Source organism: Sinohyriopsis cumingii, chromosome 12, assembly GCF_028554795.1.
Source record: "Sinohyriopsis cumingii isolate HCF-2022 chromosome 12, ASM2855479v2, whole genome shotgun sequence".
Lineage (NCBI taxonomy): Eukaryota > Metazoa > Mollusca > Bivalvia > Unionida > Unionidae > Sinohyriopsis > Sinohyriopsis cumingii.
In genome coordinates, this window is record NC_142972.1 from 79,576,854 (window position 1) to 79,593,879 (window position 17,026).

General features: G+C 33.8%; 1 protein-coding gene across 1 annotated transcript in view; it reads right to left on the reverse strand.

The window, feature by feature from the left end:
• LOC149786810 (uncharacterized) overlaps positions 1-17,026 on the reverse strand; it is a 34,981-nt gene that overhangs the window by 11,777 nt on the left and 6,178 nt on the right. The window contains exons 3-6 of the mRNA XM_089977312.1: positions 13,792-13,940; positions 11,324-11,482; positions 4,579-4,688; positions 1,638-1,749 (exon numbers count right to left, since the gene is read on the reverse strand). Coding sequence (XP_089833438.1) covers positions 1,638-1,749; positions 4,579-4,688; positions 11,324-11,482; positions 13,792-13,940 — 530 coding nt within the window. The remainder of the gene's footprint in view (positions 1-1,637; positions 1,750-4,578; positions 4,689-11,323; positions 11,483-13,791; positions 13,941-17,026) is intronic.

Below are 17,026 nucleotides of genomic sequence, written 5' to 3' on the forward strand. Positions count from 1 at the left end.
ATTTTCTCAAGAGTTCTACCAATTACACTTCTGGCCCATTTTTTGACACACACACTTGTTGGAGTGTTTTCAAACCTTTTGCCTGTCTCATCAAAATTCCATATTAAATGAGGACTGTCATGTAGATTTAAGTTTGTTACTATTTCTTGAAGATCTTGGAAGAAATTATCAACTGGGGGGTTCATCATTCTGGCATATGATGTTGACAACTTCTCAGGTTTCCTAAGTGCCAATTCTAACCTTTCCACCAATCTTCTCCTGGTATCCTGTTTTTAAATGGTGTACTAATGGTGTACTAATTTTCATTCTTTTGCAAAACGGGGCAGTCTTCATCACCAGCTGCTTCTTGGTAATCCTAAATCCTTCTGATGATGATTCCAGTGACTTTGCAACAATGCCTTCTTCAACCATTGCTGGTAAACCTGAGTTCATCCTGGGTTGGACCCTGAAAGGTAACGACCAATTACATGGTCCATTAAGGTCATTTTGGGGTTTCCATATTTCAAGCTGGCTTTCCTTTAGCTCAACCCATCTCTTATTGCTGATACAGCATCTTCTAAATCTTTATATTCATAGTGCATATTCCTTATCTTCATCTGGTTTGTCTCTGGCATTCTGCAAGAGTTTAATCTAGTAAACAGACAGACACAGACACATATATACATATATATACATGCATGCATACAGAACAAATAGATAGATAGTTGTTTGAATGGGTAGATGGATGGAGGGGTTTTTTATTACAGGAACATAAACTTGATTGATTTTGAATATTTGGGAAGAAAGTTTGAATAACACGAACACAGTCGGATGTATGATAAAAACATCAGTCATGTCTTAATATTTGTGTGTATCAATAAATCTATTACATATCCAATGAACAAGCTATTGATTCACTGATCAAAGCTTATTGATTGCTCTGAGAGTCAATTTATTGATGTATGCATGAAACTAGATACAACTGAATGAACAGCCTAAAAGGTTTCATCATAGGAAAAACTGGTTGGAATTACCCCTGGTATGATAAAATTTCTTGAGTAATTCTGACCTTTTTTCTTTTTTGGAGATATTGGAAAAAATATTATGACTTGGACATATAGTTAAGTTTGGATTGCAAAGGTAAAACTCTCTGTGTGAAGAAAAATCAATGATATACATTTATAATAGGATAATACAAAAATGGCATGCAAACTTTGCAGATCCAAATCTTATATGCTGAATCTTGAAATTTCTCGCTTGCAACACTTTACTCAAATAGCACGTGACATTAGCACGAGCTCACAATATGTGAGGCCATGAGGGTAACCACTCCAAGTTACACAGATCCTTGTCGGTTTTTTATTATATGTTATCATGCATCGGATATTTACTTCCTGTATGTTTTATATTAAGATCATGAAAGTGGACGGAACTATCCTGGTGGTTGTAATTACACCTGGATACGCTAATAAATAAAACACATGCACATATAAGAAAAGCTGCAGGATGGTGCTAAGAGAAATATCTTTATACCTATAAACTATTTAACCATAAACTACTCTTCAGCTAAGGGAGGTAGAAACATACATTTGGCTGAAAGCAATAATAGAAATATTAAAAGAAAGAGCACACTAGTGCCAAAGGAGATAACTCCATACCTGGATGTAGTGATAGGCATGGATACAGCTCCTATACACAGAGTCTTCCCATCCTCACAGCTTATGTACTGCAACCCATAACGGTGAAGCAGCTTCCAATCTCTTACTTTTCCTGTAAATATGCAAATCACTATCACTGTAAAACTGAAGAAAGAAAACCTATGTCAAGGTTCAATACAACAGAAAAACAAACATATACAGTTAAATGAACTACAGCTAAGACCTGGATATAAGATGGATGGGATGCTGGTTGGTTTTAACTGTTACAACATTTCCAACACATTAATGGCTCAATAGGGGTGAGAGTTAAGTGCCTTTCCCCATGGACACATCAAAGTAGCTAACCCAGGCTGGACAATGCAAGTATCAAACTTGCAACCCTTGGATTACAAGTCCAATGTTAAAACAACAAAGCCAATCCACCCACCTGGATAAAAGGCCACCTGTATATAAAATTCAAGCTTTAATGTTCCTAATAACTATAAAAAGTATAAATTTCCTGTGCGTAAAAAGACCATGCTCTTTCATCAAGACCACTTCAAGATGGTCCACCTAGATGGTAAATCTTGTACAGAAGTTTAAACCTGATACCGTTTATTTTTAAATCAATAATTTTCTATTTTTAAATGAACATTCTTACAAAGCTCCAATAAAAAAATTCAATGTCTTTACTTTAAATGTTTTAAAAATTATCGAATATGTAAGAGTTTAACGTTGTTTTTTCTGAGTTTATCGTGGTATAAACTGTCAGTTGCCGATTCACACAGCAAATAACGCCCAGAGGGCGTTATGTAAGCTGTGTGAGTCGGCAACTGACAGTTTATACCAAGATAAACTCAGAAAAAACAACGTTAAACTCTTATAATTGAAATTTCAATTATTCGTTATGTTATTTTGTTTGCATCATTAAAAAAGAGAAATCTTAATTGAGCGTAGTAATACATGTTTGGTTTTTTTCTGTTACACAGCTATATATAGCACTTGAGATTGTCCTTCTTCATCGTAATAAGGTCATCATAATACCATTCCTTCAACCAATGGAAACCAAATTTATTCAATTATTTTTTTTTAACAAATGTACGAATGTTGTTTTCCTTTAATGCTTACGTCGCGTCTGCCTTCACTGGCAGTGTTTATCTTATGCTGTAGACGTGACTCTATTTATAGAAGTGGAAAAGTAGTTCTCCTTACAGTTCATACAGAAATGAACACAATTCATTTTGATCACGTGGTAACATTCTGACCAATGGAAATGTTACTTTCCTGTACCAGCTACTGGCATTGCAATTATAGTAATTTTAGTAATTTAATTTTTTTAAATGAAAAGTGATAATTTGTTTTGATTATATAGGTGTAGACATCTACTGTTGATCGATTATGGAGCCGATAAGCATTAACCTTGTATGAGTCATAATCAAAACCTCTGAATAAATTACCAATTACTCAGTGGGAACCTATTAATTTAGAATCAAACTCATTTTATATTGCATCCATCTTTGTATAGGAATAATGTTTTAGTGACATGAACTTTTGAGATTTTTTAAAAAAATAATAAAATATGTATCATGAGAGAACAAATACAGTGGTCTTTTATCAACATTTGACCCAATATTGACTGTTAAATTTTTATTTATTTGTCTATTTAATGTTTATTGGCACACCAACACATAATAGGCAATGTAGTGCCAACGCAGCTAATGTAAAGTGTTTTGCCCAGAGATACACCACACACCGAAACAGCCAACCTGGGCAGGATTCAAACCCATTACCTTAAGCTTGCAAGTCCAGCACACTAATCAATGACAAACCATGGTTCAGCTATAATTGTGCATCACTGATGCATATCCCTGAACTCTTCTCAGATTATTTAATTGCCATTCCATGGAAAAATGTCCATGATGCCTAACCTCACCCCATCCCAAGGGGATGGATGAAAATCATAAAACCATTGTACACATATATAGGCCTCTCTAATCACATCCCAAGTTTTGAAACCTCTCTTGAATGATGTAGAGGCAGTTGCAACCATACTTGAACATATACATCTAGATGTCCAGACAATTAAGATCCTTAATGCCTGCAATTCTTTAAAAAAAACCATGAGTACAATAATTCTGGATTAGCTTTGCATCTTACTTTCTACCCACTAAATCATAGAAAACAATCCTGTAAACTGGCTGGTAACACTTTCAAACAATAACTGAACAAAACTGTTCTTTAAAATTTCCAAAATACTAAGTGTGTGACCAATGAGTGACTGTGCATTTTCATGTCCCACTCTGAAACTTAACATATGCAAAATTACCATATTTTTAATTGTGAACTATTTCAATGAAGAACTAAAAACACCTTGTAGATGATAATGACATTATGCATGTCATGCTGAAATATAGTCTTGTTTTTAAATAACAGACACCTATTAACACAAGCTTTGAAAATTTTAAACTTGAACAAAGTAGGCATTATTACTGACCTAGACATGCCTTTAATGGTTATTTTCAGTCCAATAAATGGCAACATCCATTCAAAAAATTTATTTCTGTAAAATTTCAAACTTTTCTCTACAAAATGAAATCTTGTCTATATGCAGGTTGAATAATATGTACAAGGTCCAAAAATGGCCCTTAAAGTGTCCCCATTATCTGTGGTAAACACCACCACCCACACACACACCCAACAAATTATATTTCAACCTCCATACAGGGCTGTATGCTTCTGTTTTCCATTGGCTAAAAGTGCTCTGCTTAAAAACTTGAATAATTTTCTACCCATCAGAAATTATTCATATTGGTGGTACAAAATCTTGTATGACAAGTACATATATGCTACACTGCTTGCAATGACCGTGTCTATGTAAGTCAAATGTAAGTTTTCATATATATATATATAGTACTGTATACTTTACTGTACATTCTGAGGAATCTTTTGGTTGTCTTCTTACCATAAGTGTGATCTCTTACTCCACGGATTTTAACTTGTATATCTTCCCTTCCCTGGATCTGTACCACACCTGTTGTATCACCAAACTGTTCATAATGGGTTTGATGAGACCTATGAACCAGGTAATAAAAGCCCATCTTAATGAAGGAAAAAAAAGTTGGACATGCCTTAGGGCAGAAAAAGATATATTATCTATAATTTTCTGTATCTTCTAAATTTTTATAAACTATAAATTCATAAAACTCATAAAAAATTTTTCCTGTCATATTTTATATGGAGAACCTTGTATTATAAACATTTTTGTACATATTATATGAAATTAAGACTTAGCTGAAAACTTCATATTTGTTTACACACGGTTCCCACTCTTTTCTAAATAAAAATTTCCAGATCTTTTCAAGGTTTTTTCCAGGATGAAATTAATTTTTTTCAAGGTTAACATATGACCATTACTGAATGGAATTAAAGAACATTTTGGATTATAAAAGATGCATTTTCTAAATCTGAAGATGTTTCTCTTTCAAGACTCCAAAACAGATGTCGGAAAAGATGACCATATACAAAACCACAAAATGAGTCACACAAAACAGATCTTACTATACTCCTATAAATTGGTATTTTAAGCCATTTCAATGTACAGAATACAAATTCTAACTTTACTTTGTTGACCTGCATTAAGTTGCTACATGGAAACAACATAATGAGCATCAATTGTTTTGTCTCCTTTCAAACCTTTAATTCTAAAGAATTCTAGAGCAATAATTGTGCATGTTATACAAAGTAAACATTTCCTATCACAGTATGAAATACCTCCAATAAATCCAAAGCATTAGAATCTTACTTTGTAACAAAAAAGTTTAACCCAGAATTTCTGTGTCAATAAAATCTCAAACAACATTTTTCAACCAACCTAAACTCCTTAAGACGATTTTGTTAAAAATTCCATCATTTAAAGACAATTACAAAACGGCTGATTTAAATTTTGACAAAAGACCTTCAGAATTATATATTGTTGAATAAACAAGGCCTGAATTTTCTGTAAAATCAACTTGTCTTCTTGTATTTCATTAATTAGTCCTCAAACCTATATTGATACATGGGCTCTTATCGTTTCATAATATAGAATAAAAGGGACAACAATTTCCCTTTTCTCCAGCATTCCATTTAAGATCTGAAACCAATGCTTCAAGCTACATGTCACTGTGTAATAGTTTCGCACCAAAGTTCAGCTCAGAGATTCAAAATTTTCTAATCTGGGTTTTGTCCAAATACTAAAACCCCATTTTTCACATTTGGACATATAAGATGGAGTGTGGATTCAAGGCAATTACATATAAAAAATATGGAATCTGCTGCCACCATAAGATAGCTTACCAGTGGGCCTAGCAAATTTAAACTAGGTTATATCGACTTATACCTGCATGAAATTGAAAATTATTTGTTTCTCAAAAATGGCAAGTATTATAATCATTATGTCTTTAATCCTCTGATAGACTAGATGAAACTCAGCACAGATGAAACCTGACCCGGTAATTGTGTTAATAGTCACATGACTTCATAAATCTCAAACAACGATATTGGAAGTCCAATAGTCGCATGATATCAACAACAAACTCCTTTTTAAAGTTGTTGTACAAAATTTCAATTATATTAAATGAATGTCTGATACCTTTTGTAAAAACCAGAAAGAACATACAATTCTCAACATATTTTTTTCGAGAACACCAACAAGAAACTTGGCCTGTCTGATTAATCAAGTGGAGTAGTCTGGTTCTCTGCTTCGTATGCTCCCTGCGTGAGAGAGTACCTATCCACGTGGTAGTCACATGAATCAACAAAACTCCGAAAGCTGGTCTCAGAATAAATGTAGAGAATTTTGTGTACTTTCGTTTTTGTATTTTTAATACAAGCAGTATACGACTTTCAATTAATATGTTGTCTACAATGTTTGAAAATGACGGTTGTGAGATTATGTGTGCTCGTGCCACTAGCAATCAAATTCGCTATTACCAGATCAAATTTCATCAACACATTAGTTTTATCGTCTTTCAGCAGATTAAAGACATAACGATTTTAATACTCACAATTTCTGAGAAAATAAATAATTTTCATATCGATTTCATGCAGGTATAACTCGATTTAACAATGTTTAAGTTTGCTAGCCCATCTGCTAAGCGGCTATGCTTTAATGCCACCATGCTGGCCTCTTGTGATGCTAGACTGGTTTTCACAACTTCCATGAAGAAAAAAAAAATATGGATATCGAGCTGTCTGAGACAAAAAGTCTACTAGATGAATCTAATTCACTGAGCATCTGGATTGTCTCAATAAATATATTTATGGCAAGCAGCCAAATAATCCATATTGCCAACCTCCTAATATTCTGGTTAGAACTCGATAAATTTAACTCACAATCAGTTCAGTTACGACTCAATTACATAATTGTTTCAGGCATCAAGTTGTGGAGGAAAATTCCAGGGTTTTTCCTGACTTTCATTAATATTTGCAAAATTCAAGGACTTTTCACAGTCAGGGAAAAAATATCATTTCTCCTGACTTTTTCCGGATAGCGGGGAACCCTGTTTACAAAAATAAATAATTATTAAAAGTGTGTAATTCAGATCAATACATTAACTTGAATTTCTTTCTGTTTTAACAGGGAGAATTAAGATTCTCTATCAACATTCTCTTAAACAATAATTGTCATAATTTTACTCAACATAACCAATTATTTCTTTATCTTCCATGCTTGATTTAAGAAGCTGTAGGGATGATCACAGTATTGTGTTGGAGTATTACAAAATTTGAATGTTTTTGTTTGTTTTTGACAGCTGAGGCTCAAAGCAATTTTAAGTCACCCACAAATGTAAATGTTTGTGTGCTTTTCCTTCCACCATTCTTAAGATGAGCATATATCCTTTACATAGAAATATACTGGAACAACTATCATGTCACTAAATGACTATAAGATAATTACAACTATCATGTCACTAAATGACTATAAGATAATTACAACTATCATGTCACTAAATGACTATAAGATAATTACTGAATTAATATTTCAAATTTGATTTGCACAGGATGAAGATCAGAAACTTTTCTTTTTAAACATACAAAGAAGAAGGTATGTAGATGTGTGAAATGTTTTAGGTTTACACAATTAATGAGATCACACAAGTTTTCTACAACAAACACTTGTGCAGCTGGTAAATTGTGAATGATTCCCAAAGGTATTTTAGATTTTTCCTTAACTTCTTCATTTTCTTTCACAGTGCTATTAATGTGCATTTTATTGGCATTATTTAATAAAAGACATGTCACATCCATCTTGTGTAAGTCCACATTTTCCAGGGGCTTATAGCACCACAACACATCAAGGTAAAAAGTCAGTTCAAATTGATGACTTAATAATATAATATAATAACCACTTTCATTTCAAACTTATATTATTATCACATCATTTCAAACTGCAGAGTAAATATTTATGTTACAAAACCTGACTACTCTGTGGCCCCCGAGTGGACAAGTGGTCTAAAGTGTGCTAAAGTGCTCAACTCTGCCAATCACTGCCATATCAAATCTGTCTGAATGGGTTTGAGTCTTAGGTTTGACCAAAGCGAGTATGCGAGAAAGCATGCCCGTAGCTTCCTATGGGCTTTTTGGTTTTTACCAGGTTTTCCCTTGTTCATCCTGTACCAGTAATCCTGGCCACAGTGTATAGCCTATTGTGCACTGAAAAATGTTATTAAACTGAAAACAACAACCACCAGACTATCTTGACAGGAAATATTAAGCTTGAATGTTCATCACCTGTACAGTGTAATTCCTATGTAGCTCTGAATACTTGTCTTATGTACTGTCTCTCTCCTATAAAATTCTCAATGTTAGTCACATGTACTGTGCATCACCTATGTAGTTCTGAATGTTAGTCAGATGTATTGTGCATCTTAGTTATACATTTTTGTCACATTTACTGTGTGTCTCCTAAAGACAAATTTTATTACAGTAAATAATTTATATGAACCTCCTAAATGTGTTTTTAAAAACATGTCTTAAGCAAGAATCTTCAAAATATACCAACAACTGCAGTTAGTGAAGTTTTTTGGATATTTTTATTCATCACCAAACTTTAAACATGCAGACAAACATACTGTCAAAACTTTTATGTAATAGTAATACAATTTTCAAACAACTTACAACTGTATAAATACATGCTATCATGAAAAATAAAATAATAAATCAGTTTTACCATCTGATGAAAATGTTGACATACATGTACATTCCTAAGCCAGTGATTCATAAAAATCATTTTTATATGAAACTTTGTTGAATCACTCGATTTCTTCATGGCAATCACTAATTTCAAAAACAATATTCATAAGGTACAACACATTTACATTTCAATATTGGTATCATAGGTGTGAGAGTGTCACTATCAGAAATCAACATCCTCATTAACCAGAGTGTAATAAACAATCTTTACTCTGTGCGTGTGTGTGTGTGTGTGTGTGTGTGTGTATATATATATATATATATATATATATAAATTCATGCCCAGTAAGGTGATCTTATAAGCAAACCCAAAACAATGAGCATGCCTGACCATAATCCCTTAGCCTGTAGAGATGGAACCCTCTTTGACTTCATATGTGACAACCCTATGATTCAGCCACATGTCTGATACTTGTTCAGTGTCAAGTAACAGAGGTGGTTATTTGTCACTATGTGATCTTGCCGCACAACTGACACCTGGTTAGTTGCATTCTTAAGATTTCAAAGACTGAATGACCAAAGTGTCCCTTACAGAGGCCAGCCTCTGTCTCCACATAAGCACCCACATATGACAGTAACGATGATGGAAAATTTCCGAATTTTGTTTGGTCATGCAGACAATGAGGGTACACGTACCAGATGACATTAGTAACATTGACAGGATACTATGAGTCACACAAATGTGGACTTAATGTTCAATGTTTATTTGTAAGCTGCATGGACTGAATGTATCAGAGGATACTGACTCACTCCACACTACCATTTGTATACTGGTATGTGACCTATAACAAATTCATAGATTTATCATATCAATAGATTTAAAATGTAAATCATTATAGATTTTATGGATTTTATGCCACGAAGATGGACAAAATGCAAGTTGTCAATTTAATTGTGACACATTAAACTCCATAATGTAACTGTATTTGACACTGATTTTGTCTTCATTTTTTATATCTATCAATCCATCCAGTTTAGCCACTTTTTTGTTTTCAGTACAACTCGGACTCGCTAACGATAAGTCACTCTTTCATAAAGATCTGGCTTGCAAAATACACCCCAATTTATGGAAGGGTCAAAACAGAAATTAGTTTCTTTGTAGCCCTAAAAGCAGGAAAGGAGAGACTTATAGTTAAGCTGACTTATAACCATATATACACGGTATATAAAAATGTCAAAATTTTAGAAAAAGTCACCTGGGTACTTGTCAAGCCTAATGATCGGCTACCCAGGTATCTGATCAAAGGGAAATTATAGTAAATGTCAACCTGAACTGCTTTGTTGTAAGTTCATACATGTCAATCCTCATGACGTATAAGTGTAATTATTATGAGCGGCAAAAAAGCGCAATCTGAGCATAAAAAGAATAATCTACATAATACATGCTATAATTACAGAAAATCGTATCGAAATATATATTTATTTTTGCTTCTTACCTGGATCTGCAGTTAGTTAAAATTCTTGTCACAAATCAGCTAAGTCCATAGAGATCAGTATCAGAATACAGACACAAAACAAAATGACAAATTATTTATACATAACATTCACTTTAGCTAGTCTACAACACATGTATAACTTTCGCTGATGGTCAAAAAGTCAAGTCCACAAATTCTGAATGTTGTATTACACCACTGTAAAATTCCTCTTTCAAAATTTGTAAAGCGCTATTGATTTGTCCTTTTCCTAATGCAACATGTTCTTCAGTTTAATAAAATCCCTCTCCTCTAACATTTTTAGTCATATAATATCAACAAGGTCACATCGATAAAGCCTGTTTCACATAATATTTGGTGCCTTTTTTTTAATATAGACTGCTTCTTAAATGTGTATCAAACTATAGTTAATCTGAGGCACATGGTTTCAAATTCAAGAACTCCGTCTGTTTTCTTGGAATCATGTCATGTACAGTTACTAGAAATAGAAAATAAGGAAACCGTTTCATGTACACAGCCAATTGGTCATACACATCGAAAATACAAGATCAGAAGACAGAGGTCTATGATGGATCAATGTTACATGACACGAGACTCGAACTGTACTCGTTTTTATGTGTCTCGCTCACTTTTGATGTCACCAGATATAATCTTTGAGCTTAACTTGAGAATGTTTTTGGTTTTTTTACCCATGGACAAAACGGGGACCCTATAGCTAATTCTATTACCTGGGTAATTCTGAATGGGTGGGTACTTGAGTAACTAGGCACCCATTGACACCTTTAAGGTATATAATTTGTTTTGAGACATTCCTCAACTATATCTCTGTTTGTGTGTTTTAATCTTTAGCATATCTGAAACTGTTCTAAAACAATTTTAGTTTTAAGTTTATACCAGGTTGCCCTTGGATTTGAATTGGCATCCTATGAGATGCAATGTTACTGCTTGCTTTGTGTCATCCCATAAAATTTATGTAGAATAATCTGCTTTAATCAGAATATTTTCCACATAATCAAAAATTAATAAATGCCATATACATACTGTTTAAGGGTGTCAAAAAATTTCCTGGACCATTTTTCTCTGGCAATGGCATCAGCTAACACAGAGGGATGCAAATCTGTATCAAAATCAAAATACTTGGTACAGGCATCCCAGTCCAGATCAAAATGGACTTTCAGTACCTCTCCTGTTTCCTGTACCCTGGAAAAATAAATAATTAGAATGACACAGATAATCTAGCCTGAAACAAATATATTCCCAAGAACCTAACCTTTTACCTAAGAATCTACTATTACGGGATATCTTTCATGTCCGATTGTAAGCAAAACTAGTGACAAACTTGATTACAATTCACCAAAGAAAACAAATATTCTTAGGACACATGTAGAGAAAGCAGGTATTGGAGAGCCAGTAGTAAAATCCAGAAAAAGTTGACTGAGATTTTAATGCTATTCCGATATAATGAAACTTCCTTTGAAATACATTAATACAAACAAGCACCATTCTAGGATACATGACTGGGGAGTTTATGCTAATGTCTACAAAAGCTCATAATAATACTTACCAAATGCACTCAGATTACACATATTTTCAGACTTGTTTTCGCTTACAACATTAAATCCACACACACCCTTTATAAAATATCTACACTTTTTGTACTGATGCTGGAATTTACGTCCCTAAATTTTGGTTCTAAAAAGGACAATGACAATGATACTTTCTTTTCAAAAGATGTTGGCATAATTCTGTCAGAGAGTTTCTAAAACATCATTAGAAATAATTGTTCTATATCCCTTCACTTTACTGTACAGCATTCAAATAAGATAGGAACTGCTGAAGAAATTAAAACAGCACATATAGTAAAACCGTTATTCAAGGTTCACCAGAGTTGCCAATCAACCAAATTGCATTTCATATTTCAGCTAATGAATCCAAATAAGGAAGCAGATGTGCTCAGTTCTTAATGGTGCTAATTTTCATCTATTATGTTACTTAACATACACATTTGTTTCAAATACGTCTAACAAATATGAAGATAATGGCATTTGAAATACTATATATAGCAGTAGGTTTTACAACAGAGGACAAGAGTCCCTCAAAGATAACAATGCCCTAATGGCCAAAATGAATTTCCAGGAATCAACAATAAGTTTCTTTCTACTGTCATTTTAATCTTTTTAACTGCTAGCTCTTGAAACCATCTTAAATATTCTTGAGAAGCTCAACAAATAAAATTTGGAAATGAAAATATTTTCTTATTTTCTTGTTTGAATTAACTTGTTCAGAACATATATGTAAAGTGCAGTACAAAATAAATTCATTATCATGACCCTTAACCAATCACCTGATATCATGGACTGAAGATCACTTGATTTGTCTCAGATATTGTCAAGAAATTACCATAAACATTTTTCAGATATATTTACAGGCTCAGTTTTATAACAATCTACCATATATGCTCTCTTATGAGTTGAGTCAAACTGCAAACTGCACTAACCCAGATTTGCTGGCCCATTATGCACAGGCACCAAGCTGTCTCATGGTTTCTCCTTGAAGTGTATGCAACCTCAAACTTTTCAGCTATTTATGATCATTTACTCTTGTTGTTAAAAATATTTTCTCAAAACATCTCCTTTCACCTAAATAATCTTTCAATTACTAGTTTAAGAAAAATGGTTGACTGCCAACAATGATGCATAAAATGGTATTACATGATTATTCAAACAGTCAACCACAACTCCAGGATCATACCAACCTATGGCAACTCTCTCAGGTGCTAAATAAACAAGCACCATTCTAGGATACATGACTGGGGAGTTTATGCTAATGTCTACAAAAGCTCATATTGATACTGACCAAATACACTAAGCTCACACATATTTTCAGACTTGTTTTCATTTACATCATTAAATCTCTAGGGTCAGTGGTTCTTTCCGGGGATTTCCCGGGTTCTTCCTCCACCATTAATAATGGCCGCCATGTATAGCCTATCGTGTGCTGAAAAATGGCGCTAAACCCTACAACAACAACAACAACTACATCATTTAATCCACACACACACCCTTTATAAAATATCTACACTTTTTGTACTGATGCTGGAATTTATGTCCCTAAATTTTGGTTCTAAAAAGGACAAAAACAAAACATAATTTTCAACAATGATACAATATTTTCCTTAAAAATGTTAGACTTTGGGTAACAATCTCAGATTTGTGCATTTTATAGGCTGTGTAATTTATTTTTGCACCTCTACAACCAATTCTAATGTCACGAACCACTTAATACATGTAAAGTATTGTCTGCCCCTGTAATGGGGATGAGGAGGTCAAAATTCACATTTCTCAAGTAATAAAAAAAAAGGTATTTTCTAAGTCTTCCATTTCTAGCTCAGAATTTTATGTTTTCTGTTAATGTGATTAATTCACATTTTATAATAATCAGACTAGATTACACATTGGTACTTAATCTAATTTCTGCATGTAAATTAAAATGAAAACAACAGAAATTACAGTAACTCTCCATCGTATTTGATTTTCCATTTTTTCATTGGCTCCACCACAAAAATATGAAGTCCTCCAGCAGCATATTCATTTTTCTTAGTGCCCTCTAGTGTTGTATCTGGCAAGGCAGGTAACTCCAGTAGACCTATGTCAGGAAGCTGAAAGAAAAAAAACTTGAATCAATAAATCATGGCAGAAAAGTCATATTTAATTTACTGTGAAGTGATAATGTGGAAACAAATGTCATCACTATATAAGGAAAGCCACCAGTAGATGAGGCAAAGTTATAATTTAAATGTCTGCAAATCAAATATTATTTTAGGTCATTGTAGTTATTTGTTTTCTTAAGAATCCGTTTTTAAAATTTGCAAAAAGGGGACAATTGCTTCAGTACCTATCAGTAAACTTTGGGATTTTATTTGCTTTCTAGTTTAACAGCACATAAACTGTAGATTATTTGTGCCAATGCAATTAAAGTAAAGTGCCTTGTCCAAGGATACACTATTTGGAGCAGTGCTTATAAAGTCAGGCAAGCCTGTAGCATTCTGCATCATGGTCAATGACAGATTGAAAAAACAAGATATGCACAGACAGAAAAAGAACTTGAAACTGGCATGGAGTCTCACAAGATTTTTGATTAATACATTTTTGCTCATCAAGGAAAAATTGAAATGGATCAGAATCCTAAAGAATCAATCCTCAAGAAACCTCCATCTGCTTCAAGGTCTAGGCTTTGAAGAATGCTTAATATTCTGGAAATAGGTTGACTTGTACTAGATATGTTGTCCAGAGCATCAAGATGACAGCTGATAAGGATGGTAAAAATAAGTGCTGTATGCACATTGTCATGTCAAATAACCAGATGTGCAATTCTTCAGCTGTAAGATTTTCAAAACAGCCACTCAAGCAGCCGTATTTTCATTTTCATTAATGACAAACTAGACACCATTAGAATTTGTAATGTTAATATGACCATCCATTTAGGAGAATAATGATTAATGACAAGATTTTGAATATGTTCATTATGGTAATTATATTTTAGGTCAGATCAGCACTGTTTTCATTCAGGACCAACTAGACGTCACACAGTTAATATGAATTTCCTTTCAGGAGCAGTATTAATAACAAGATTTTCATTTCGAAGCAGCCAGACATCATAAGAAGCCTCCTGGTGAAAACCCCATGTTGATACAACTTTCCAATAAACAGGAATAATTATAAAAAGATTTTCAAGCTCAGTGGCAGTGCTGCCATATTGGATGTCAGATCATCATTTTCATTCAGGACCAAGCATACATGATGAGAAGTCTTTTAGTAAACCACCATATTGATATGATCATCTATTCTGGAGGAGAAGTGATAACAAGACTTTCAAAATGGCTGCTTTGGTGACCATACTGGTTGTCTGTTGTTGTTGTTGTAGGGTTTAATGCCATTTTTCAGCACACGATAGGCTATACATGGCAGCCAGTATTAATGGTGGAGGAAGAACCCAGGAAATCCCCGGAAAGAACCACCGACCCTCGAGAAGCTACTGGCAAGCTTTCTCACATACCCACATTGGTCGAATCCAAGACACGAACCTACGCAGACAGAGGTGAGATGGCAGTGATCCGTAACAGAGAGCGCTTTAAACCACTTGGCCAATCAGGGCCCCCACTAGTTGTCTGAGCAGCACCATTTACATTTGGGGCCAACAAGATCTGGGGATGAAAGTGTGTGTGTAAAATTTCATTGTGATCCTCAAAGTAGCTTAGGAGAAGTAGCTATAACAAGCTTGTGCTACTGGATGGACAGATTTTGGATGATGGATGATGGACAACAGGCTATGACCAGTAGAGCTAAAAATGGACGAATTTCGAGAAATCATTCGAAAGGATGGCCAAGTGTAAAACAACTAGCACCTTTTGAAATTATAAACTTCTGGAATTGCAGAGATAGCTCTCACAAGTAAATAGGTTAATTTTAAAAGGAGAGATGACTGTAACCAGATATGCTCTTGAACTTCAGTAAAAAGAAATGCTAAAGAAGTAACACACAAGTCACAGGGGCATTTAGAAGACAAAGACACGGTAATGAATTGTTCTATTTGCCAGGAAAGTCAATTCAAAATGGATCTTTATTGTTTACACAATCTTTTGCACCCTGGGAAAGTTTTGGAACAGATTTACTTCAATCAAATAATTACTTGTCTTGATAGTAGACTATTGCCTCAGATATCATATTTACTAAGACAGAAAATACAGTCAAATACTGCAATTACACACCAAAACAACATTTATCTTTGCAAGACAAGGAAAACCACATTGAGAAAAAAGTGATAATGGCCAACAGTTCTTCTCAAAGGAATAAGTTAGTTTGCAAAAACCTAAGGATTCAAACATACCTTGTCAAGTTCAAATTATATGTAGTCTAATGGTTTAGCAGAGGAATTGTCAATAAAGCAAAGACAGATGGAAAATATCCATATTTATTGATACTGCAGTACAAAGCACACCAGCTGATGATACAGGATCTCCAGCACAAATCCAGATGAGATGAAAACTGTTCAACTTTGCCAGCAACTGACGAACAGCTGTTATAAAACAAAGTAACCTTCCGGGAACAAAGTAAAAATCAGAAAACAAAATATTTCGGAACCAGTGTAGTTAATTCTAAACAAGTCATATATTCCAAAGTCATATGATGTGCAAACTCAGGGTGGAGAAGAAACAAAAGACATCTTTGGCAAGATGGATGGATGGATGCTACCAGGGTTGGTGCTGGCTTTAAAAAAGTTGTCACCCCAAAAATCGCCAACCACAATATTTTGATGCAAATTTTCAAAAAATGGCACCAATTTCATATTACAGTACTATCCATTTATCTCAACATCCTCAGGACCAAGGTAATATTGTTGACATAAGTAGATGTTAAGATAAGTAAGGGAGTGGTGGCTGATGATAAATTGAACTTTCGCATACAAGTGAAATTTTTAAGAGATGACCTGTTGTCAGTGACTTGGATTTATGCAGAGAAAAATATGGAAATTTTGATTAAATAACCAGTCTGATATTCATTTGTATATTGACAACATATATTTCTGTGTAGTACACTCCTGAATGTGTTAAATATGTGTTAAATAACATACATGCATATGAAAAACCATGAATTCGAGTATTAGCTCACATGATAGAAAATTAATGTATCAGTCAAATCCCATTAGAAAACACAACTAAAACATATATATAAGAAATGGTAATCC